Raw genomic sequence first — 25,898 nt, forward strand, 5'->3', positions numbered from 1 at the left:
AATGGCAGCAAAATGTGTTTTGATTGTTTTCTTTCTTTAATGAACCTACCTGAGGGACGTTTAGCTCTTTATCTAGTAGCATGGTACTGAGCCGCTCACATTTACACAGTTTGTTTGGAGAGACAAAAAACAAATAAAAAAACCAAAGCACCGCCACCCCATCTCTCGCATTCTGTGCCATTGTGCCGATCCATCTGCTGTAGGTCCTATGACAAAAATTGGCAGAAGTCCCCCAGGAGTGTTTCGCTGTGGAAATTTACACTAATGATTTCTAAACATATTTAGCCAGCTTTATGAAGACCTCATTAGAATGTGACTGAATTCTAAAAATGCAAATGGTGCCTCATTATAATTTAGGGTAGCCATTATTGAGCTGCCATGAAAAATTCTTTGAAAAGTGATGTAATGTAAGAACTGGTTCCCACAGACCATGCATGTGCACAAGCATTATCCTAAGAGCATATGAAGAGCCATTCTGGATCAGACCAAGGGTCCGTCTAGTTCAGTATTCTATTCACAGAGTAGCCAACCGGCTGTTGACCAGGAACCTGCAAGCAAGACACAAGTGCAACAGCACCCTCCTGCCCATGTTGCCCAGCAACCGGTGTACATAGACATACTGGTGCTGGAGACAGCACATAGCCATCAGGACTACTAGCCACTTATAGGCTTCTTCTCCAGGAATTTGTTTTAAAGCCATCCAAATTGGTGGCCATGACTACATCTTGTGGTAGTGAATTCCATAGTTTAACTATGCACTGTGTGAAGAAGTACTTCCTTTTATCTGTCCTGAATCTCCCACCAGTCAGCTTTCTAGTATTATGAGAGAAGGAGAAAAATGTGTCCCTATCCACATTCTCCACACCATGTATCCCTCTATCATGTTTCCCCTTACCCTTCTTTTTTCCAAGCTAAACAATCCCAGCTGTTGTAACCTTCCCTCATAGGGGAGATGCTCCAGCCCCTTGATCATTTTAGTTACCCTTTTCTTTACTTTTTCCAGCTGTACGATACCTCTTTTTAGGTGTCATGACCAGAACTGGACACAGTATTCCAAGTGTGGCCGCACCATAGATTTGTATAGGGACAGTATGATATTGGCAGTTTTATTCTCAATTCCTTTTGTAATTATGCCTAACATGGGGTTTGCAAAGATTCTGAAAGCAGAAGCCCCAGTAAACTGCAGGATTTTTAGCCTTGTGTGATGAAACCCTTTGTTCCACAACCTTTGCCTTCCTTCATTCCACCCTAAATTCAACAGGGGCCAGTTTGAGGCTGGCATACAGAATTGTCACTGACCCCTGCTTGCAGATTTTTTTTTTCAATACCTTGTCTGGATGATCAATTTTGTCCATACTGTTTCCACATGCTTGTAGAGGAAAGTTTCCAGAAATGTTATTTATCTATCTTGCAGTACAAGGAGAGTGTGATATTGATTTCCACTCTCTGGATCCACTGGACACAGCTATTAACTGCACATTATCAATTTAGTGCAATAATTGTTGAGCACAATTATCATTGGGTCAAGGCCAATGTATTTAACAACCCAAACCCAATAATTTTATCTCTTTCTTGGGTTGCAGTGATGTACACAGTTTAAAAAAAATGGGCGGGCCAGAATCCAAAGGAATGAGATGCATGCACGTTGAGAACCGCATATGCAGCTGGAGATTTTTTGGTGGGTTTGCTGCAGCAGTTCCACTGCCAAAGAGACAAGCCACATTTAGACAGCCCTCATGTGCATACTTACCTAGGAGCAAATCCCATTGGACACAGTGTGGATTGCTTCTGAGTAGATACACATACAATTGTCCTGTAAGGCTGCAGTCCTGTGCACACTCATCTGAAACTAAGCCCCATTAAACACAACAGGACTGACTTCTAAGTAAGCATGCATAGTATTGCACTGTTAAAATGGAAGGGCAGATTTCTGCGTCAGCAATCAGAACTGCTGCAAAACAAATAATGAGCACAGAACTGGGTGCACAGATCTCTTCTTTATATGGTGACTGAAGCCAGTACAATGGTTTAACAATAAAATATTTCAAGAGTAATTTAAGTTTGAGCAAAGAAAATCATCATAAGTAGAATCCATGTTAGTCTTACATTCATTTATCTTACTGATGACCTTTAAAAAAAAAAAAAAGAAATGTAAACAACTGCAGTTCCCAGTAGAAATGAAGGTAGATGTGATAGATGGTTAAATGAGAGATGCTTTATAAAATTCAGCATTTTAAAATCATCTTTAATCTGGCACATCAGTAAATAGGATATTATGTCTTGCCACTCAAATCAGATTTCTGCATTTTAAACATACAACCAGCAATAACAAGTTGGCTTTATTCCATCATGCATAGCAGGGAAGGAATCCTTAGGGAGAATAATTGGCTGTTATTCTCCAAGAAGTTAGACAGACTCTTTTATAATCATTTAATACAGATGTCCCGAAATCAACAATGCTTGTCTCACTGAGCAAGGCAGCATAAAACATGTACGGAAGATTGCCCTTCGTAACATCAAGAAGAGGTCTGACTGGATTTCCATTTTTCTTAGATATCCTTTTTTACTAGGAAACGATGCTCTGGATCTCAACTCCCATCATTCCCAGCCAGCACCAGCCATGCTGGCTAGGTTTTATGCGGCTTGTGGTCTAACACATCTGGAGGGCATCAGGTTGGGAAAAGCTATTCTAGAATGTATAAGATAAGGATCACTACAGATCTGTATGACTTACTAAACAAATTAAAGATAACAATTTGAAAAGTACAAATAACTAGTCTGAGAGCTACACATACAGGGAGAAAAGTCTTCTGGTTCTCAGATTCTCAGAAAAGACCATAACCCCCATGCTTGTGTCCTTTGGCAAAATGGCTTCAGGCTCTTTTCTACACTGCTACATTGTGTGTAGATCATATATTATAACTTAGGTGTATTCTAATTTTCTTCCATTGTAATTCCCAACACAGACAGAAAAGGAAGTTAGGAGCAAACTACACATGACATTAAATGCATCTTTGCATGTAACATGCAGGTTGCTTTTAAAATGCAGATCACATCAGCCGGGGGAGATAACAATTAACACATCAGAGTGGGAGGCAGGGAGAGAGAATGTATCCCTCCCCCTCTCCGATGCCCACCCGGTTAGAATCCTGAGGAAAAAATTGCCTTTCTGAAATTGGGATTGACTTTGGCTGAAAATCCCACATTGGCTCCAGGTAGAGCGGAAAAGACCCCTGTCTGAAGCTGGAAGTAACACAAAATGACATTTGCCACTGTGTTTCATATACATGTCCATCAGCTTTGGCAGCAGAATATTATTATTGTCAACGTGACTTGGACATTTGCTGGATAACACGGGATGCCCGGCCAATCAGGACTGTGAACATCTGCACTTGAATTGATTTCTACATACCGTAGTCCAGTTACTATGTCCTGGTGTGAAAAGCCATTAATGAAACATATTCGGTTAATATTGAACTCAATTATGTCATACACATTGTATGAAGTACACTGTTTTACACCACCCAGCTTCTATTCCTTGAATATTCAACTACTTTTCTTGGCCAGTGTTGTACCAGCACATGGTCATTGCTCATAGTCGCTAAAAAGACATTTGGAGATTTAAAAACTAGTATATAGTGCTGGGCCTGCAAATGATTTCATCTGCAAATCAAATGGCACCTCCCTTTTTCTTTCCTAGTACAAAATGCTTTTGCACCCAGCAACTCGTTTAGCCCAATACAAAAGACCTACGAAACATTCTTGGAAGTCAATACAAAGCAAGAAGGTGCAAACATCTTCCAACACACTTTTACAAGATGAGCAAAGTGCCAGTTGTAAAGAAATAATTTGTGATGTTACCTCCTCGTCATAGTAAGCTATTCAACCATTTGAATACAGAATAAGAACCCCATCATTCCTAACAAATGTATTGGGGTAAGACCAAACAACCTTAAAGCATTTATGTATGTTACTCTTATTTAGCCATCTCCTGAATGTAGCACAAAAATCCCTCGGGGGCATGGGGATAGCAAAAGAGGTCTAAGTGCATTTTTTCTGAATATTGTACATTGGCACAGTGATAGAAACTTGATATACACAAGTACTGGCTGCCAGTCCATTTCCGGGCCCAATTCAAAATGCTGGTATTAACATTCAAAGCCCTTAGCGTCTTGGGGCCAGGTTATCTGAAGGATCGCCTCCTCCCATATGTGCCTGCCAGACCCTAAGATCATCCTCAGCGGTCCTTCTCCATGAGCCTCTGCCAAAGGAAGTGAGGCAGGTGGCTACTAGGAGGAGGGTTTTTCTGCTGTGGCACCCCAGCTGTAGAATGAGCTCCCTAGTGAGGTTTGCCTGGCACCTACATTGTATTCCTTCTGGCACCAGGTGAATACCTTTTTATTTTCCCAGGCATTTTAGTATTTTAGCTTTCTAGTCTTTTAGCTTTGCTGTTTTAAATCTGTATTTTAAAGCTCTGCATTGCTGCTAGGTTTTATTCTGGTTTTATTCTGGTTATATTGTTATATTGTAGTTTTAATGCTTTTATATTTTATATTGTTTTATTGTGTGCTTTTTTGTTTTAATTTTCGTGAACCGCCCAGAGAGCTTCGGCTATTGGGCAGTATAGAAATGAAATAAATAAAATAAAATAAATAAGTAATCTGCTAATATAACTCACAGGCACAATAGCAGGACAGATTTGCCCTACTTGCTTCATGCAACCTGCTACTGTAGCCATATCAGACAAGCCAGTCTGGGCCCCACAGTAGCTGTGTGTGCCAATGTGGTGCCTGTTGGTTATTTCATCCTGCCTGTTTCATCATCCTTAGCACAAGCTCAGTTCTAAATTAAAATAGGCATGTGTACCAGTGTCCATCCAGTTACCTCACATGAGCTATCAATATCAGGTCTTCCGCAGATAACCAGTAAGTAATTTAAAACGCTTCATGCATTTACAAGATTAATTTAGCTGCCAGTTCATGTATTAAGATCACGTCCAGCTATACAGAAGTATGAGGCTGAGGTGGCCTGGGAGAGCCAGGGCCTGCAGGAGAAGCTACCATCACCACCGGGGAAGAGGCGTGCCTGCTGCTGCTGGGCCTGCTGCTGCTGCCGCCGCCGCCGCAACTACCACCAGGCCTTCCCTGGAGACTTCTGCCTGGCAGACCGCCAGTCCCTGCAGGACCAGACCCGCAGGTACCGAGCCAGCTGTGCTGCTCCACCTGCCCCTCCCTGGAGGGGCTACATAAGCTGGCTGGCTGAGGTGGTCTGGGAGAGCCAGGGCCTGCAGGAGAAGCTACCACCACCACCGGGGAAGAGGCGGGCCTGCTGCTGCTGCTGCCACTGCCGCCGCCGCCGCCGCCGCCAGGCCTTCCCTGTGGATTCCTGCCTGGCATTATTTTTAAGGGGATTTTTAATTGTTTTTTGTTGTTTTGTTTTGTTTTGTTTTTCTGGGGGATTTTGTTGTGTTTTTAGGGGTGGGTAGCCTGCCTGATAGGTGGGAGCGAGGGGGCATGTGTCCACCTGATGGAGGCAGTGGGGGGAGTGTTGGGGGCCAGAACATACCAAGGCTGGGCGGCAGGTGCTGGCGGAGCGCTAGGGGCAGGCCATGCCAGGTAAGGGGAACAAGGGAGAGATGTGTAATATCTGTCCCCTGCTCCGGGCCTGTCCAGAGCCAAAGGATGGCTGGGGGAGGCGTGACCCCATCTTCTGGCCTTCATTTGCTGCTCTGCAATGCCAGGTCTGTTACCCAGAAAACCTCCCTCATCCATGACATGATCCTGGACGCGGGTGCAGACCTGGCATGTATTACGGAGACCTGGCTGGCTGAGGCTGCTGCTCCAACCCTTGCAGCCATGTGTCCAGCTGGATTTTCGTATGCACAGCAGCCGAGGGCTGGGGATCAGGGAGGGGGAGTGGCTGTTAATCTACCAAGAGTCCTTGGTCTTCACCAGACCCCCTCTCCGGGAGATCAAGGTTGCTGAGTGCATGTACTGGAGGTTGGGCCCGAAGGGCAGTCTAGGGATTCTGCTCGTGTACCGTCCACCCCGCTGCACGACTGACTCCCTGGCCGAGGTGCTTGAGGTGGTCTCTGATGTGCATGTACAGTCACCTAACTTATTGGTGTTGGGGGACTTCAACGTACATTCCGAGGCCATCCTCACAGGAGCACCTCGGGACTTCATGGAGACCATGGCCTCCTGGGAGCTGCACCATATTCTAACTGGGCCCACCCATGTAGCCGGTCATGCACTAGACCTTGTGTTTGTTTCTGGAGAAGTGGGGAGTGATCTGGAAGTCGGGGGTATATCCACCACCCTCTTGTCATGGTCAGATCACTATCTGGTGACGTTGGACTTCTCGGTTCCACAACCCCTCCGCAGGGGTGGAGGACCCATTAAAATGGTCCGCCCCAGGCGTCTTATGGATCCAAATGGATTCCTGAACGCACTTGGGGATTCTCTGGGGCACGCCAACGGCCACTCGGTCGAGACCCTGGTGGGTGGCTGGAATGCCGCAATCACTGGGGCATTAGATCGGGTGGCTCTGAAACACCCTCTCCCCCTGAACAGGGCTCGGACTGCACCATGGTTCAATCCGCGGTTACGAGCTCTGAAACAGGAGGTGAGACGACTAGGTGGCGGATGTCTCGCTCCAAAGACGATCAGACACGGGCTAGAGCTGTATCTTCAGCCTATCACGTGGCGGTGAAGGCAGCAAAAAAGGAATATTATGCTGCCTCTATCACGTCTGCAGAGTGCTGTCCCAGGAGGCTGTTCCAAGTCCTGTGGCTCCGGAACCACTGGAGCATTCTAAGGCCTCCTGTGAGGCCTTGGCAAGGCACTTTGCAGATAAACTTGATCAGATTAGGTGGGTTACTCTGCACGCTGTGGATACAGTTAGTGAGCAAGAGGCGGCCTGTGGCAAACCGGTTTTGTGGGATCGGTTCCAGCTTCTTCCTCCTGATGAAGTAGACAAGGTGCTTTCATCTCTACGGCCGACCACCTGCTTACTTGATCCTTGCCCATCTTGGCTCATTATGGGCTGCAGAGAGAGACTGGGTGAGGGGATCAGGGCGGAGGTGAACGCCTCCCTTGAGGAGGGAGTGATGCCATCAGCCCTCAAGGAGGCAGTGATAAGACCGCTCTTAAAGAAGCCCTCCTTGGATCCTCAAGTTTTGAACAACTTTCGCCCAGTCATTTTTGGGCAAGGTGATTGAGCGGGTGGTGGCGGTGCAGTTGAAGGCACACTTGGAAGAAACTGATTATCTAGACCCATCTCAGTCGGGCTTCAGGCTTGGGCATGGGACAGAAACGGCCTTGGTCGCCTTGGTAGATGATATGAGGAGGGCTCTGGATAGGGGTGAATGCTCTTTCCGTGTTCTCCTCGACTTCTCAGCGGCTTTTGATACCGTTGACCACGGTATCCTCCTGGACCGCCTGGAGGGGTTGGGCATTGGAGACACCGTATTGCGGTGGTTCCGGTCCTTCCTCTCCAGCAGGTACCAGAGGGTAGCTCTGGGAGAGGAGGTTTCGGACCCGTGGCCACTTACTTGTGGGGTGCCACAGGGTTCCATCCTCTCCCCGATGCTATTTAACATCTATGTGAAGCCGCTGGGGGCTATCATCAGGAGATTTGGGGTGCAGTGTCATCAGTATGCGGATGACACGCAGCTCTACCTCTCATTCAAATCTTCACCAAGATTGGCCGTAGAATCCCTGTCCAAATGTCTGGAGACGGTGAGTGGATGGATGGGGAGGAATAAGCTGAACCCTGACAAGACTGAGGTACTTTTGGTGGGAGACAAGAAGAGGTTGGGGGATGTTGACCTGGTGTTGAATGGGGTACGGCTATCCTTGAAAGACCAGGTCTGCAGCCTGGGGTTCATTTTGGACTCCCAGCTGTCCATGGAGGCTCAGGTGTCAGCTGTGAGCCGGACAGTGCTGTATCAACTCCATCTGATACGGCGGCTGCACCCCTTCCTTCCCGACCATCTGCTCCCTGTACATGCCCTGGTCTCCTCTCGTTTAGACTACTGTAATGCGCTCTACGTGGGGTTACCCTTGAAGACGGTTCAGAAACTGCAGCTGGTACAGAATGCAGTGGCTCGCCTGATTAAAGGCAGCCACCAGCGAGATCACATCACTCCAGTGCTGAAGGAGTTGCACTGGTTACCAGTTGTTTTCCAGGCCAAATTCAAGGTGTTGGTTTTGACCTTTAAAACCCTATATGGTTGCGGCCCAGCCTATCTTAAGGAGCGCCTCCAGCAGCACCAGACAGGCCGCTTAACAAGATCAGCCTCGGATGGCCTTCTCTCTGTCCCATCAGCCAGGACAGCTAGACTGGTGGGGACGAGGGAGAGGGCCTTTTCTGTGGTGGCCCCCACTCTGTGGAACTCCCTCCCTAGGGAACTCCGTCATGCCCCCTCTTTAATGAGCTTCCATCGTGCATTAAAAACGTGGTTGTTCAGGCAGGCATTTGGGGTGGGTTAGGGTATTTTAGAAAATGTTTTTATTGTAGAATTTTATTGTTTTAAACTGTTTTATTGTATGTTGTACATCGCCCAGAGTGGCTGGGTGACCAGCCAGATGGGCGATTAATAAATTTAATAATAATAATAATAATTATTATTATTATTATTATTATTATTATTATTTACATGGCGGCTAACTAGTTCAAGTATATGATGGCCACTGTTCAATTTACTTTTACAACATAGGAGTGTTTATTTCAGAATTATTGTTGTATCTTAAAAGTTCATGAAAATGTAGTGTTGGAAAAGTAGTTTATATGTCTGATTGAGAGAGGGGGCGGGATGCGCATGCAGGGCAACCTTCCAGAAGTGATACCAAAGTGCATGCATTTTCTCTGTGAAGTAGATGTGTCCATCCTTCTTCCCAAATTATATTTTCTTGCATCTTAATACAGAGCTGTAGCTCCCAAAAATGCATATAGGTCTAGGTTTAGGTGTGGTTGGCTGAACCACCCAGAGAGCTTTGGCTATTGGGTGGTATAGCAATTAAATAAATAAATAAATAAATAAATAAAGTAAGTGTAGGACTTTTATCTGTTTAAACATGCATAGGATTGTGACTTTAATGTCATAATCCATCCACATATTTGCTTTCTCATAGAATTTTTTCTCAATACCTGTCCAAAACCATCTAGTTCAACACTGGCTGCAGTATCTGGATTACACAGACTTAAAAGTCTAAAACCTATCTGCTATGTGATGGTTCAGTCACAAGATAGAAATCACAAGTAAAAGTTATTTCACAACTTACTTGGCCTGGACAACGTGTTCATTTACCCAAATGCTGCCTCAGTTTTGAAGATCTTCCCTGATCAATCTGTGCTTCTGCTATGTAAGAGCAGTTTTCCATCCTTCTTTCAGTAGACCTTGGAAACAGCCATTCTATTTCTTCCAGTGATAACAGTATGCTCAAGTAATTAGAAATGTGGACTTGGATGTGGGGGATCTTGCATGGACTCACTGACAAAGATTGTAAAACTCTTTAAAGTCCAGAAATGCTGTATGAAAACATAAATGTCTCTCTCTCTCTCTCTCTCTCACACACACACACACACACACACACACCATATTCTTTCCTTTAAGCTACCTATTCCATTTATTTTGTTTAGTCTGCTATATCCCAGAGACTTTGAGAAGGTAACAATAATTTTAAATGCATACATATAAAATCCATTTTTTTAAAAAGCATTTAAAATATGACAGGTGCTTATCTCCTGCTCCACCTAACAACTGTTGCAAAATGTTTGAACTTGGGCTTGCTAGATCTCTAAATGAATGAAATTCCACAGTTGTAGCTCAGCTACCAAGAACCTGTTTCTTCACACACATGCATAGAGGTAACACTGGAGAGTAATATTAGTAGATTTTAGGGATCATTATGGGATATAGAGGATGACATAGCTTCTAAGGTAGGTTGGCCAGGCTATTTTAGCACTCTGTTAAAACCAGCACCATGAATTGTCAATAAGAAGCCAATGTACTCTCTGTTTGAAAATGGGTGCCATCTTCTGCACTAGCTGAAATTTCCAAATATTAGAAAAAGGACAGTTTAAGTCAGGGATACAAACACATGCTCCTCACTTTTAAAGAGTTGGTGAAAGGTCCCTGTAAGGCCCCAGGCCAGAACCAAGCTATTAGTAGTTTTAGAGGGGCTTAGATGCCCCATAATGCTCTCTGACTTTGGTTCAGAAGGCTGTTGTTTTTCCTAACAGGTCTCTTGATTTACCAGGATAAGTCAAAGGGTGATAGTCAAGCACATTCCATACTAATGAGTGTCTTTATCAAGATGTGCCTGGGAAGAGAAGTTTGTTTGTCTTAAAGCTGCAGGTAGCTATGCTGGGAATGAATGCTAAGTGGTGCTTGCTAGTGTCGTGCTGCCTCACTGCTAACATGTATGGTATATGACCCATTTTACCCCATGGCTCTGGGTTCAGAGAAGCTGTCTGTTCCAACCATTGGGTACGCCTGTGTGCTGTAAGTTACTCAATAAAGTACTCCTGGTAAGTAAACCTGGATCTGATTTATCACTATCTTGGCACCTCGAAATTAAGAGTTTGAAGCCTACGGCCGGGGCAATACAGTCCCTTAACCACTGCCATACACAGGGATTCTAGGAATCAGGGAAGCACTATTGCTCAGTGGTAGAATCCCTGCTTTGCATGGAGGAGATCCCAGGTTCGATCCCCAGCATCTCCAGGTAGGGCTGGAAAAACTCCTGCCTGGAACCCTGGTTCAGTACTGTCGACAATACTGAGCTAGATGGACCAATGATCTAACTCAGTATAGGGCAGCTTCTTGTTTTCTCCTATGAACCTAAGCATTTGGGAGTACCAGTGAGTATATATCCTTATCCCAACAGGTCACTGAGTCAGGAAGCCGGCTTAGTGCCCACCTCTATGTTATCCTTGAGCACACACCGTCACTTCCTCCTACATGAGTGAATGGTTGCCACTCATTTCTCTGGATAAAAATTAAGCCCCGCTCTTGGGATACTGTTTCTGCGAGGGCAAAGATTCCTTTCATCCCAGACATTGGGCAGTCTGACCCTGGCTGACAGGATCCCATAGGGGGCCATGAGGGATGGAGGAATCAGTCTGTATCTGATCTGAGTCCATTTCACATTTGTTCCATTATAAGTCTGTCCTGTCCTATGTCTGTGAATTTTTGTGTGTGTGTTTTCCTAAAAGACACATTTTGTATGCTTTTGGGGGGGAGCTGAGAACTCCACTGCAGAATTCGGAGCAGCTTGCAGTCCAAAGAATAACTGCATTCTGAGCTGCATCTGAGCCTTGGGAAGTGCAAATTCAGTCCCTGGCTGTAAATGTGCCTTTGCATACAAGCCCTTGACTCGTACAAGCCCTTGTTGTGTGCACACCATGCCCGTCCTAATGATGGTGATCTTCTAATTAATTATAGACAGGATGTTTTGATTTTCAGAAGTACATTACCCTGATATGTAACAAAAGTATCAAGTAAGTTACAAGCAAGCTGAAGTTTCTTGTGAAACAAGCTGGCATCCCCTTGTAGAAACGAGGAGCTGTTACCTCCTGCCTTTCCTCTGCTTATCTTCTACCGGCCAGACACTGGATATCCTGGCGATCCATGCTGATAAATCCCACAGTACGCAGCCAGAAAAACATGATGTGTATACACTAGCCTTCCTCACCCTGGTGCCCTCCAGATGTGTTAGAATACAGTTGTCAGCAGCCCCCAGCCAACATGTCCAAGACATCTGGAGGGCACCAGGTTGAGGGAGATTGCTATACACACTCTTAAGTCTGCGTATAGCTTGGAGAAATGACCTTTTTTAAGGAACTTATTACTAAGCCAGAGTGTCTAGACTGCACTATTGAGTGTTGCTTTTCTGAGCCAAGCAATTCAGTTAAACTGTTTAGCCAGCTAAAGTGAGCTCTGTGGAACATGGCAAGTGCCCATCTCTAAAGGAATTGTGCTAAAGTTAGAAACCTGATTTGGACCCCATGCTGCAGCTGTTTCCTTTTTCATATGTGCCTTGGACACGTGGAGTGTGGATCAGACTATGGAAGAGACAAAACAACAGGAAAAAGGAAATGGAGGGTCACAAACTGAACTTTGGTGGTTTGCACCAGGCTGGGGATAATGGGAAGTTTTGTTTCTTTTGAACAATGCATAGGAAAACACATTGCCCACAGGAGGGAAGTTGTTGTTACAAATAGCTGCCCGACAATGGGGACAAGCGCTGTGAACCTTTAAGTCAGGGATCTGAACAATGCTCATGGTCTGGATTATCAAGCAGAACAGACCAACGGATAAACAATGGGCTTCCACATGTGTTTCTTATGGTTTCTATTTTCCTAACTGCACAGCTTTGTGAAATTCTTTCAGAGGGAGTTTTAGGAATTGTTACAGAGCAGGCAGTAAAATGCCAAACCTAGACAAAAATGAACTGCATGCTATGCTTATTAATGTCTCCAGTCTTTGCATCTGGGACACAGATGTATTTGTTTGCCCAGCTGGAAGCGATCCTGAACATGCTGCAATATATACACAAAGCGTTGTACATTGCCTTGGGTGCCTTTGGGCAGAGAAGTGGCCACAGATATAAATGCACGCCTATAAAACTAATACAATACATGCCAATAAGTGTGGGCAACTCGTGACCCTCCAGATGTTTTGGCCTACAACTCCCAGCAGCCCTCACCCTTGGCTATGCTGGCTAGAGGTGACGGGAGTTGCAGGCCAACACATCTACAGGGCCACCAGTTGCCTACCCCTGTATTACAGCTCAATCCTGTCAAGGGAACTCACAGTACCTATGCATGGGATTCCACTGGGCTCCATCAAGCCATGTTTCCTCACCACCACCAAGACAGCAAAAAGGGCAATTGCAGGGAATGGTGGTGGCAGGCTTGTCTACGCACAGCTTCCATCCCCCATACAGTCCTTCATCTCCAGAACATAACTCACTTGCCTGACTTATGGAGGGAGGACTGCATTGGGATATTGGAGATCCCCATTCCCTGCAGTGCCACCTCATGCTGTCTGTACACACACCTGTGCGCTTGCATTGGCCGGGGAATGGGGGGTGGGGCTGGCAGTAGGACAGGGAAGACTGTGCTCTATTTAGCTCAGTGAGGCTCCTCCATGACTGAGCCCTACCAGTTAAAAAAAAGCAAGAGCATTAAATAGCTTGAAATTATATAATCCGGGTTTTTTTTAAGGGTATGCATTTGCAAAAGCTGTGTGTGTGTGTGTGTGTGTGTGTGTGTGTGATTTCTTTTAGGTTCAAGAGGGAAGTAGTAACTGTTCTTTTCTTTTTTTCTTTTTTTGTGCTTGCATGTTAGTGTGTTCCCTGGGTAGTGTTAAGGCTATTTCAACCAACCTGCCAAGTTTTCTATTTGGGGACTAATAAGTTATGCAGTCTCACTGGTTTCAGGTCCAGAAATAGAATCTTGTCATTCAAATCTCATAGCTCTATTTGTTTTGTTTTACACATTCTGTGTTATATTTTACCCATATAAGGTCTCCTCACCCCCCAACTTTGTTCTTTTTTTTTTTTGGCTAGGTTTTCTGTGACATTAATTCTGTCTCAAAAATATATATTCTTCTTTTCGTTAGAAAGAAATCACATCACAGGTTGCTTTTTCATAAAAGTGAGATACTTTGGAGACAAATAATCAATTGCAGGCGGATATGAACATTTAAATTTTCTCTGTTGCTTTTTGCTCTGGATACTGCCTGAATACAAAAAAATTCAGGAAATGAATGGTTATTTTAATGGAGTGGTGCATGGTATAAATACTAACATGATTCATACATTTTTTTCCATTTTGAACTGAATAGTATTCCCACCTTTAACTCACAGAACTGTTCTTTGAAAAAGTAAGTGCATGTCCTTTAAAACTAATGGTCCATTTCCTTGTGGTGTAGGGAGCGTAACTGTTTTATGTGCAGATAGATTGTATATCACACATCACTGCAAATGTTCTAAGGAATGCTTCAAATTGAAAGATCTGAACCTTAATTTTTTTTGTATTTCTTAAAGGTCAAGTGCTGTAAATACTGGCCAGATGACACAGAGATATATAAAGACATTAAAGTTACTCTAATAGAAACAGAGCTCCTGGCAGAATATGTGATTCGAACGTTTGCAGTAGAAAAGGTGAATGTTTAAAGATGTAACTTCTCAATATGTTTCTAGATTCATGTCATTGTTATCACATCTTTAAGTCAACCCCTTTTCTGTACTCCTTTGTGGGTAGCACTCCACTGGCCCCTAATGGTGAAGTTGTTTTCCCATTTAAGCAGCAACATGCCTTCCTCCTTTTCAGTGGCAAATGGAACTACAGCAGCGGAGTGCTAGGGGGACTTGAAAGAGTTGCTATATTTTAAGGAGGACCATAGTGACATGTCTGCTTCTGTTTTATTTTAAAATGCTTACTACTCGTTTTCCCCTTCTTCTTCTTCTTTACTCAATGATGGATGGACAGAGAGGTGCCCATGAGATCCGAGAAATCAGACAATTCCACTTCACGGGTTGGCCAGATCATGGCGTACCTTACCATGCAACAGGACTTCTGGGATTTGTCCGGCAGGTCAAATCCAAAAGCCCACCTAACGCAGGCCCGCTGGTTGTACACTGCAGGTTAGTGGAATGGAAAGGTTTTCTGCTTTGTCTAGTTGTGAAGGTCACTGGCTTAATGTATCCCTTTAAATTCAACACAGTGGGGCCAGCTGGATGCGGTTAACATTAAGATGTACGCCATTTCCTGGACCGCTGTAGATCAGGGGTGAGCAACATGTAGCTCGTGGACCCCGCTGTACCCATCAAGCCTATTTTTTTCTTTTTATCTGCGAAAAAGGGCGAAAAAGTTGTGGGTTGTCACTGAAATTCAGCAGCAAACAATCACAAAAACTTAGAATAGGGCTACATTTGTCCAGTCTAAGCTTCCGTAGTCTCAGCTACTTTCCTGCCTTTTTTGTGCAGCAGTGAGCTGGTGGCAGGGGCAGGTCTGGGGAAGGGGGGAAATGGCCCACGGACCACCTGAAGTTTCCCAGCCCTGTTGTAGATGAACAATTGCAATGAACAGTTGCACAATAATGTTGAAAAATCTTAATGGATGGGTTTAGGGCCAGGTGAAATATTATACGACCCATGCAGAGGCCACTGAAAATACTTCCACATGATGGCAATCCACACAGCAACATTCATTGTTGGCAGCTGTAACATTTGCATGTGAGCTGTGTGCTAAATGGCACGCTGATGTTATGGCTGCTCTTATGGAGCGTTGCCCTATAGAAGCTGCCACATGCAGTGTAGCGATGCCCAAGAGTGCCACTCCACAAAGAGCACTAGTGGAGCTCTGCCAAATCTTTCTGTTGCACAAGTGCTTGTGCATTATGCTTGCACAACTGCACTTGCTCAAATATAACTTTAGGAGGATTCTCCTCTCGCGCATAGTTCGGAACCTAGTTTCTGCTAGAGCAGAGTCATTTGTGCTAGCAGAATGACACAGTTGGATACTGCGCAATGTAGCACTTGATATGTCACTGGGGGCAAAACTAGACATGATGTGAAATGAAGCCTTTGCATTTAACATTCAGATTTTTTTCTGAAATGCAGATAGTATCAGCTGGGGAAGGAACTGAGAATTAACAGGATCACAGTAGGCAGGGAAAGGAATTTGACCAGAGCAAAGTCCCTCCTCTAAATCTGGTATTGGCACCAGTGGGGGATTTTGCCCCAAAGCAAATACCAGCTTCAGAAGAGTGTAGTTTGGCCCTTAAAGTGCTTTGCAACATAATGATTTTTAGCTTGCTTTTCCCCAAGTGGTGGGGAAATATCTTCTGTGCACCCAATAGGGCTAAACAAAAATTACTTATTGTGAAACTAAGTTTCTCAGAAGCCTAATAAGTTCACACTGGATTTATTTTGCCCAGTCCTGCGATAGAACTTCTTACATAGTAAGGTACTATCCTAACCCAAGCCCATTCTACCTTTTCTCCCGTAGGTAGAAAAGAATGGGTTCTTTTCTACCTGTGGCAAAAGAACAGATCTTCCATAATCTTTCGTAGGCATGCCACTCAAGAAGGACTTCTGCTTTCAGTTTCAGCCACTAGCGTTTTCTGAACATTCAACCTGTGCTTTTATATATACAGCGCTGGTGCTGGCAGAACTGGATGCTTCATTGTCATTGACATCATGCTAGACATGGCAGAAAGGGAAGGTGTTGTAGATATATACAACTGTGTCAGAGAGCTTCGGTCTCGAAGAGTGAACATGGTGCAAACCGAGGTAACCTAATCCTCTCCTGTTATGTTTCTCACATTATGTCTAATAAAATGCATTTTTATTTTACCAGAGGTTGGAATTTAAATTAATTTAGGTTTTGTATGCCTTGCTTACTGCTTCATGACATTATTTAGCACCAGCGGTGTGCATCACATAGAGACTATTTCATTGAGAGGGCTTTATAATCCACATTAGATGGACATGGCAGAGGTGGAGAGAGATGGCAGGTACTGAGATATGAGTGGTAAGGATGAGACAAGTGAGTCAGGAGGTGGCAATAGGACAGGGGTATTGAACCTCAGACCCATAGATCAAATTCAGTCCATTTTGGGTCCCAATTCAGCCTTCCAGGGGTCCCCAGATGGCCACCCCTCTTTCCCTAACCACCGATAGTTTGGTAGTTTCCCAGCTTTTCCCATTCTAACAGGCTGAAATGCCTCTCCTAACACTTCATTATTACCAGTAGGAGCTTTAAGCTAAAATATGCTGGTATTTTTTGGCCCTGCCCATTTTGTCTTTGAGCCTGCCTCCTTTTGCCTTCAGCCCTGCCCACTACTGGAATGCTGTCCCCAAGAGCTTTTCCAAAATTGAATTTGGCCCTAGGGCTGAAAGACGTTCAACACCCTTGTAACAGGAACTGCAGCCAAGGCAAGGTTGGGGGGTTTCAGGAACCACCTGAACTGTACTGCAAGTTACTTGCAGTGTGAGTCATTTTTGAGAGGAGGGACCAGTGGGGAGAGAAAAATGGTTTACAGAGGTGAGGGCCCGACTGTTCCAGACATAGGCACCAGCATGACAGAAAGCATGGAGATGGTCGTGGGCAGAAAGCACATAAGCTTGCACAAGGGAAGAGAGCAAAAAGGGGACTACGTGGAAATTAAATGTCATCTGGAGTGGCAAGGCAGACAACCCAGACTGGACACCTGCCCTTCAAGGAGATTGTGATACTATGTAGAATAAGTAGTTTCTCTGTCCTCGCCATCACGAACACCTCTGTCTTACTTGTATTCAGCTTCAGTTTCTTAGCCCTCCTGTAGACTATAACAACATCCAAGCATGGGCCTAGTTCCCACTGAGAAGGTAGTCCTGTTTTGAGGTTCTGCCGCTGCATCAGACTACAGGTGGGGGTTCAGGAAATGCTCCTCCCTACAGGATTTTCCTCCACACAGAAAACTAGACATTGGAGAAGGGCTGTGGCATGGTCTCCTCTTGACACACTCATTTTCTAAGTGCAGGAAGTTTGTTTTATATGGAGAAGCATTCAGTCATGTGAGGTCACACCTGCAGTCTGAAGTGGTATAGCCGTAATGTAGTCTAAACTGGTATAGCCAAGACATAAGTTTACCACTCACATTTAGAAATAGGCCATAAACTCAAGAGATTCACTGCAGATCCTGGAACAGATAAAAACAATATGAGGAGTATATTGATAACACTGCATGCCAAAATGAGAGAGAGAGCCAGCAAGGTTACAGCAACCTGGATGTGAGTTTACAATAAATACAGAATAATAGAGTATTATTCCATGGTAACTAATACTATAGTTAGTTTTCCGAAAGCACTTGCAAAGCTGACAGCAGCGTTTGGATCTCTCTTTGAAAAGAAACATATGATGTGTCAGTTAAAGGCTGTCCTTTATGCTGGCACTATTAATGTTCTCCTGTTAAATACGTATTCCTTTACTTTTCCAGGAACAGTATGTATTCATACATGATGCAATACTAGAAGCCTGTCTGTGCGGAGATACCTCTATTCCAGCTTCTCAAGTTAGGTCTGTATATTATGAAATGAATAAACTGGATCCTCAGACCAATTCAAGCCAGATCAAAGAAGAATTTAGGGTAAGTCATTGACAGGAACACATTTTTAAAAGCCAAATATTGCAAAATGGCCCTTTGTGTTGGCTTTATATTGTCAAATATTTTTTTAATTGGGCAATCCAAATCTTTCCATTATTCTTTGAAGCATAGACCAACTTTGATAGTGAATCCCTATACTTGTAATCCTGTTGTGAAGATCCACTAATTGCTGAGCATCTCTTTGTTCCATATCATTTGTTCTTTTATTTTATTTTCGGCTAGACTCTGAACATGGTGACTCCAACATTGCGTGTGGAAGATTGCAGCATAGCCCTTTTGCCACGGAATCATGAGAAGAATCGGTGCATGGATGTGCTTCCTCCAGACAGATGCCTGCCTTTCCTCATCACGATAGACGGGGAAAGCAGTAACTACATTAATGCTGCACTGATGGATGTAAGCTCCTTTCCTGGCGTTAATAGTTAGGAAAGAATGAACTGCTTGACAAACTGGAAAATGCCAGAAAGCAGAGTCAGCACAAGGCACTCAGGACTCTCTAAAGGTGCAGTGCTATGCACGTTTAGACAGAAAAAAGGCCTACAACTCCCAGCATGCCCCAGCCAAAATGGCTAGCTGGGCCATGCTGGGAGTTGTAGGCCTTTTTTCTGTTGAAACATGCATAGGATTGCACCCTAATTTGCTATCTGAAGAATGATCAGAAAAAAATATTTAAACCCTCATATTAGGGATGTCAGAGAAACTCACCACGGAATCAGATGAGTTCAGATTTCTATGAACCTGATCCGTGGATTCCGCAGTAGACTGTCTTTTCCTGCATCGCATGGATTCCATGACTTGCAGTCTTGTTTTTTTACTTTCCACAAATGTGGTCACAGAAAAATATGTAAAATAGAAAACACTGGCCGAAAATGTGCATTTCCCCCATAGACTAAAGCATGAAAATGCGCATATTGTAAGGATTTGCATATTTTTGGGACATTGGAAAAAATCCAATTCTGTCACTGAGTGGATGACAGAACAAAAGGCATCTGACAGTCTGTGAAACACAGATGTAACAGATACAAATACCATACATCCCTACCTCAGATACATTTAAGATCCCACATATGTTATACAACTGCCAAGGCCTCAACACTTTATTGAGAGAGTTAGTAAATGGGAAGGGGCATGTTAACAAATTAAACTTGCCTGCATGTCTCTTCTGTCTGCTCCCTTCAGCAGCCTTCCCACAACTGGTGACCTCCAGAGGATTTGGACTTCAACTCCCATCAGCCCCAGTCAGCATGGCCAGTGGTCAGGATTCTGAGAGTTGTAGTCCAAAACACTGGGAGGCCACCAGGTTGGCGAAGCCTGACCTTGAGTATTAACTCTAATGCCTAAGAGGAAAAAGAGTTACCTTATGTCACTAAGGCAGCTAATCAGCATAATACGGTTTGAAGCAATATTTTAGTTTCCTCTCCTTCCCATTTTCATAGCAATTAACAAAGAGAAAAATAATAATTGCCTGTCAGCATAGATAGTACACAAGCCATTACCTCAGTCACTCTATTCATTTTTTACTGAAGGAACATTTCCTAAAGATCCTCTTCCTGTGGCACTAACCCCCCCTTAAGTGCAGCCATGGAAGTTTTAAAAGCAATAATAGGGTTTCAGTAGAAGGATACTTAAACATGTTTTACACTCTCTAGGGATTTGTAGAGTATCTCTGACATTTCAGAGCAACAATAATTAAGGCTGTCACACATACATACATACATACATGCCAAGGAAGCAGACTTTGGAAAATAATGAAGACATTTTAAATAACCTTCCATAAAAGCCTTCCTTTAAAAAGTAATACAAGTAGTTTGCATTTATATGAAGTTCTCCCAGCGCTACCCTAACTGTAATAAAGGTATGTGGAAGGACTGCATACTAGGCAAGGTGGGGGTCACCCATTGATTCTTGCCCTTGTGCACATAGCTAATGCGTGGGCACTATCAGCCAGCGAACTTGTGATTGTTGGGTGGTGGCGGCAGAGTGGCCAGAGAAGCTGTGGCTGTTGGCATTGCTGCATTTGCACTTGTTTCTGCAGCTGTTGGTGGCGCTCTGTCAATATATCGGTTTCAACAATGAGATGTACTACTGGTACAATTACATCTGCATAGATTCCCTACGCCAGCATATCTTCAGGCCACGGTGATGTAGGGAGCACTTAGGGAGAATCCTGCTCATGCCCAGCAGGGTAGGACTGTTCCCATAGATGCGCTAGTTCCATTCAACAACCGCCACTGCTTCCACGAAGTCAAGAAAACCATTAAATTGTTATTTATTTGATTTCAGTTCAATTTCTTAGTAGCCATATAACAATTGTTCTTAGGGCGACGTAGTGCTAATAAACCTGCCTGAGCATCATTTGTACATGTTCACTCTCTCCCTCTCTTCCGTGCTGTTCTGAAACCATTTGATACCACTGTCATTTATGAGTGCCCTAAGGCTTGAGTGCCCTTTGTTGCAGCTGATACTTTCTTATTATAGCTTTAATCTTGACAGTTTTGCCCAATTGAACGATCCTTCCCTTTGTTTTACAGAGTTATAAACAGCCTTCAGCTTTTATAGTTACCCAGCATCCCTTACCAAATACTGTCAAAGATTTCTGGAGACTGGTTCTAGACTACCACTGCACATCAATAGTCATGCTGAATGATGTCGATCCAGCACAAGTAAGTCACAGAAATGAGTCAAATGAAACTGTACTTTATAGTGCAGTATTAAAGCACTAATGCATGCACACACATGCATCTAATTTCTTGCTGATCACTGGGTAATTTGCGCTTTAAACATTTTAAGACTGATACATAGCTTAGGGTTAGAAAGAAGGAAGAATGGATAAGTACAATTGTTGCGAACATCTTAACTATAATTCATATTTAATCCAAGTAGAAACTATATCAATAGAAAGGTTTAAGAACAGATTGTCCATTTCAAAAATAGCTAATTGCAACTATAAGAGAAGCAAACTGATTTAAAAGGGAATGGAAGTTTGCCCAGTATTTTCCCTGTTGTTGTTTTTAATGCTGCTATGTCAGTTGTGCAAAAGTCATAATAACTAACATCTTCCCAATGTATTTTATAATTTGTAAAAACCCTTGCTGTGAAAAGGTTGATGCTCAAACCCAGCTCCACTGGTCTCCATAATTTCAACAAATGTTGCCATTTTTTGCAGCCAAGAATGCTTCAGGAATTATGCCATAGAAAAAAATGTTGTTGACAATGTAGCTCAGGCATTTGCTGAACATCCATTCTACCCTTCCATTGACCATTCTCTGCTCTAATCACAATGAGAGATTCTTCTACTTTTGTTCTTGGAGTGTAGTGATAAGGGGCAAGTGATTGTCTTAATATTATTTCAACTATTTTCCAGTGTCTAATGATTTCTCCAGACCAGTCAGTACCTCAGAGTCATATTAGCTCCTGTGAGCCTTTATGAGAGCACCAGCTGAATAGTTTTTGTGTAGTTCCTTGTATGTAGCTGTTCAATTTGCAGTACTGGGAGAGAAAAAAATGTTTTATCTCATTTGTATTCTTCCCTTCCTCCAAGGAACCCAGGTTGTTTTAGATAGAAATTAATCCATGTTATTCAAATAACATGGTAAAATACATTAGATTGAAAAATAGTGACTGACACAGGATCTATATTGTTGAGAAGTAATTTGAATCCAGGTCTCATTGGAGTGAGTCAGCCACACAGGAGTTCAAGTACTATTTTTTAGCAGCTGAAGCACTGTTTTTTACAGTTGATATTATCTTCCTGAGAAAATAGACAACATTCTGTGTCAGGCCATTTTCTAAAGGGAAAGGAGACCTCAGTTGTGCATCTCCATGGGAACATTTTTCCTGAGGAGGATGCAGCTCATCAGCTTGAAGTTATGCACTATATTGTGGTACAGAACTACAGCTGCAGAAAGAGGTCCAGATGGTAGCCTGTCATGAACACTGGTGTTATTGCGGCTGTGGCCATCTGCACCAGGACTAGAATGGTATTAGCATGAGGTCCTCCTGACCCATCACACGTTCTGCTCTGTCAGGCATAATCACTTCTCTGTTGCTCTTCCTGCTTCCTTCTAACCGAAGTGGGAGCAACAGGAAGTGAAAGTTTGTCCTAAGAGTAGTCAGGCAAGTCTGCGGAACAGCCCAAGAGCCAAATAAGGCATTTTTCAGATGAGTGGAGGTTGCACGGCACCAGTGCTTGATGGATGGTCCACATCTTGACATAAAACAAGTGCAAGGCATGCAAAATGCAAATACATCCAATAGAAATGCACAATTCTTGACCCATATTCCTCTAAAATTTCAGGCCCGTAATATATACTTCTTTAATTAAATGTTTTTGCCAAGTGACCAGGTGCTAACTGCTTAATCTGCTGTATGTGTTATATATTTTATTTGCGTTGATCATAAATAGTTTTTACAAATATAAAGTAACACGACTGAACGACTGAACAACAACAAAAAAGTATGTTGTTGTTCTAAAATTCATAACTAATACCCCTTCTGCAAGTCAGTAACTACACATTGCAAACACTGTCTTGAATATTTTTGTATCCCAGCCACACTCATCTGCCTCCAGGGAAATACATGAAAGGCAAAAACGTTGTTTGTATATTGGTGGGTTATTTTCAGAGTGAAAGAAGAAAGGCTCAAGGGACCCAGACTTTTAGCTGCCACTAAAAAGCACATTTGAATTTCTCAGCCATGCTTTGAATATACAAGAGCACTAATTTGTTTTAGCTTTCCATTGGTCTTCTTAGCTACCTTTTAAAACTACTGGGGCAAGCTCTTTCTCAGGTACTACATCTGTTTTGGTACTTTTGCCAACATCCGTTACAAGATGTTAATTAAGGGATGCAGCTGAGAATTCAAAGAATAAAGTGGGATGGCAAAGAGCAGATTTCTATGAAAATCATAACTTTCATTTACACTTTTGGTTTTAAATGATCATTATTATTTCTCCATATGTTGCATTATTTCTCTATTCAGGGTGGATAATTAATTGACTTTCCCCTGGAGAAATAATTGCCCCTTCTCCCTTTCATATAGCCCACATGGACATTCATTCGATTGGTTATCACAGTATGCAGCTTAACACTGGGGGAATGGCAACAGTATTGTGAAGTCTGCAGGTCACATGGTGAAAATCGAAGAGCCATCACCTGGATATTCAAAGCTGCCAAATGAGAGCTGTGTGACACACGGGGAAAAAATGACACGTGCTACCTTGTTACTCCATGGGAAGGTCCACTTCATTTAACTTTCTGTTTCTGCCGGCCAGATGCCTCTAGAAAGCCCAGAGGCATCAAGCTCAGGGGCATGATGGAGAAACTAATCCCTGTTGCCTGTCCCCACTGCCTGCTTCTCAGAGGTATACTCTCTCTGTATATGGAAGTTCCATGTAGCTGTCAAATATAATAGCCACCGATAGAACCATTTTCCATGAATTTGCCAAATTAAAGAACAGTGGGTGGTACAGCACAAGGGCAATGGAGGGCTTGACTGATGAGGAGGCTTTACATTCTCTTTCTCTCCCCACAACCCCGGCCGACATTGCTGCTTTTGTGCCATTATTAGTGATGCGGAAGCAGCAATGCTGATTGGCAGCAGGGAGGAGGAATTCAGTGGCGGTGGTGGAGTATGGGGCTGCATAACATGTGTCTGGGGGCTGTGGGTTGTGCACCCTGATTTAAGGTAACATCTAATCTGGCCCTTGGAGTTGAAATGTATTGGGCTCAACAAACATACATCTATGCAGCTTCTTTTCCCACATTTGATGCCTTCCTGTTTTTCTTTTTTGTGCCAGCTCATGCACCGTAGTTTAGCCCAGCAGGAACTCAATTCTCATGCAAGCAAGAAACATTACCTTCTGTGTACCTTCTGTTACCTATACCTTCATGTTGGTGCATGGTTTTCAAATCCTGCCTGAAGAATTCTCGGATACATCTCTCTGCTGTCCTCCAGTTTTTCTTCTTTTTCTGTGTCCAGCACATCTGGCTCTATTAAAGAATCCATAGCTCACTTATAGATTGATGCCTGGAATATTGGGAGGTGAAGGATTAAATAGTCCTGTAAGGCTGCTCAGCCTACACAATATGATCTGAAAATTAAATTGTCTAGAATACAATGTTAAGTAGCCAGAAGGGATCTGGCTACTATTTCCTATACTTAAAGCTGCTGAGACAAGTTTTCAAAGAAGAAAAACAGACATTTGCAGATATAAAAATCAGCAAAAGTTCCAAGCAATGCTGATATTATCCAGTAGTGTCAAACTGAGAACAAAATGTTGCCTCTGGAAATTTGAGAACAGATATTGGGTTTCATAGCCAGCCATCTAACTGTTTATCATATCTTGGGGAGAGTGATTGGGCCTTTGGTGGTGTGTGCCTCACATAATGCCCAGCATGCTGAGGTGTTCAACAGCGCCTTTGCATGCTGTCACAGCCTATTGCTAAACTGATGTTGAATGTCTGAAACTGCCACTCCAAATGCCAAAAGACTTTACAAATTTAGTAGTAAGCAACACTTGGGTGAAATGATGTGACCAGTGAATGGATGCTGCTAGGATAAGCCAAACTAGGGCCAGTTCAAGATGTTGGTTTTGACCTAAAGTTCCACATGGTCTAGGCACCAAGTATCTCAAAGAACACCTTTTCCTGCATGACCCTCCTAGGTTTTTGGATCTGCCAATGTGGCCCTGCCATGCACTGTCCTCTAGAGAGGCAAGATGTTTAATACCAAAAGAAGGGCCTTTTCTGTGGTGTCCCCCAGAGTGATAAAGTGCACTCCTCAGAGGAAGTCCATGTGTGTGCTTCCCTGGTATCTTTTTGGAACGAGGTGAAAACTTTGCTGTTCTACCAGCAGGCATTTGGGAATTAGTTGGAGTTTTTTACAGCTGCTTTATAAAATTATTAATACAGTTTTAATTAGATTTATTTTATAGCTGTATTTATAATGTTTTGGTAAATCATCTTGTAAACATTTTTGTTGAAAGGAGCCTAGAAATACTATAAATAAATAAATAATAAAGATAAACAAATTAGTGTCCAGTGTAAAAGGTTTGTATACGTAACCATGAGCAGGATTATACACTCAGAAACTGCGAAATATTCCTGTGTTGTTCCTTCTCTGAAAGTTTATACTATTTTTAATGAACAAAAATGCATTGAGGTTTACACATACTGTCTTTGTGTTGTAAGACTGTAAAATAGGTTCTGATCCAAAGCTGTATGGCAGGGATGGGCAACTTGCAGCCTTCCAGATGTTGCTGGACTACAACTCCCAGTATCCCTCACTATTGGCTCTGCTGGCTAAGGCTGATGGGAGTTGCAATCCAAGATCACCTGGGAGGCCACACGTTCCCCACCTCTGCCTTATACGAAGGGTTTGTCTTTCAAAGTAGTCACAATTTGCTCAGTATATATTCCAGACAAGAGTTTGTTTGTTGTTTGTTTGTTTGTTTTAACAAATTAAGAGCTGGGTGACACCCCTGGTCTATGGGACTCCAGTGTGTGTATGAAGCTCCATTCAAGCCTGGACACTGCTCTGGACACGTTGATGTTTGGAAATGATCTCTGTAAGTGATGTAATTCCACATTGGAGCATTCCGCAACACTGAAAAAGATGTGGCAGCCCATCTAGTATAGGTTCTGTGGTCGCATTGAAGTACCTGTGTACACATGGAAATCAGTGAGCTGAGGTGTATGGCAACACGCTGAAACATATTTTCTAAATAATATGCTCA

General features: G+C 43.4%; 1 protein-coding gene across 5 annotated transcripts in view; it reads left to right on the plus strand.

Annotated features, from left to right (window-relative positions):
- PTPRM (protein tyrosine phosphatase receptor type M) overlaps nucleotides 1-25,898 on the plus strand; it is a 616,517-nt gene that overhangs the window by 578,335 nt on the left and 12,284 nt on the right. For all 5 annotated transcript variants that reach the window (XM_084849822.1, XM_084849823.1, XM_084849824.1 and 2 more), the window contains 6 exons: nucleotides 14,058-14,174; nucleotides 14,503-14,657; nucleotides 16,172-16,307; nucleotides 17,996-18,145; nucleotides 18,386-18,559; nucleotides 20,695-20,826. In XM_084849822.1, the coding sequence (XP_084705948.1) occupies nucleotides 14,058-14,174; nucleotides 14,503-14,657; nucleotides 16,172-16,307; nucleotides 17,996-18,145; nucleotides 18,386-18,559; nucleotides 20,695-20,826 (864 nt within the window). The remainder of the gene's footprint in view (nucleotides 1-14,057; nucleotides 14,175-14,502; nucleotides 14,658-16,171; nucleotides 16,308-17,995; nucleotides 18,146-18,385; nucleotides 18,560-20,694; nucleotides 20,827-25,898) is intronic.

Source organism: Heloderma suspectum, chromosome 4, assembly GCF_057233095.1.
Source record: "Heloderma suspectum isolate Gila_16-S chromosome 4, 16-S_ref, whole genome shotgun sequence".
Lineage (NCBI taxonomy): Eukaryota > Metazoa > Chordata > Lepidosauria > Squamata > Helodermatidae > Heloderma > Heloderma suspectum.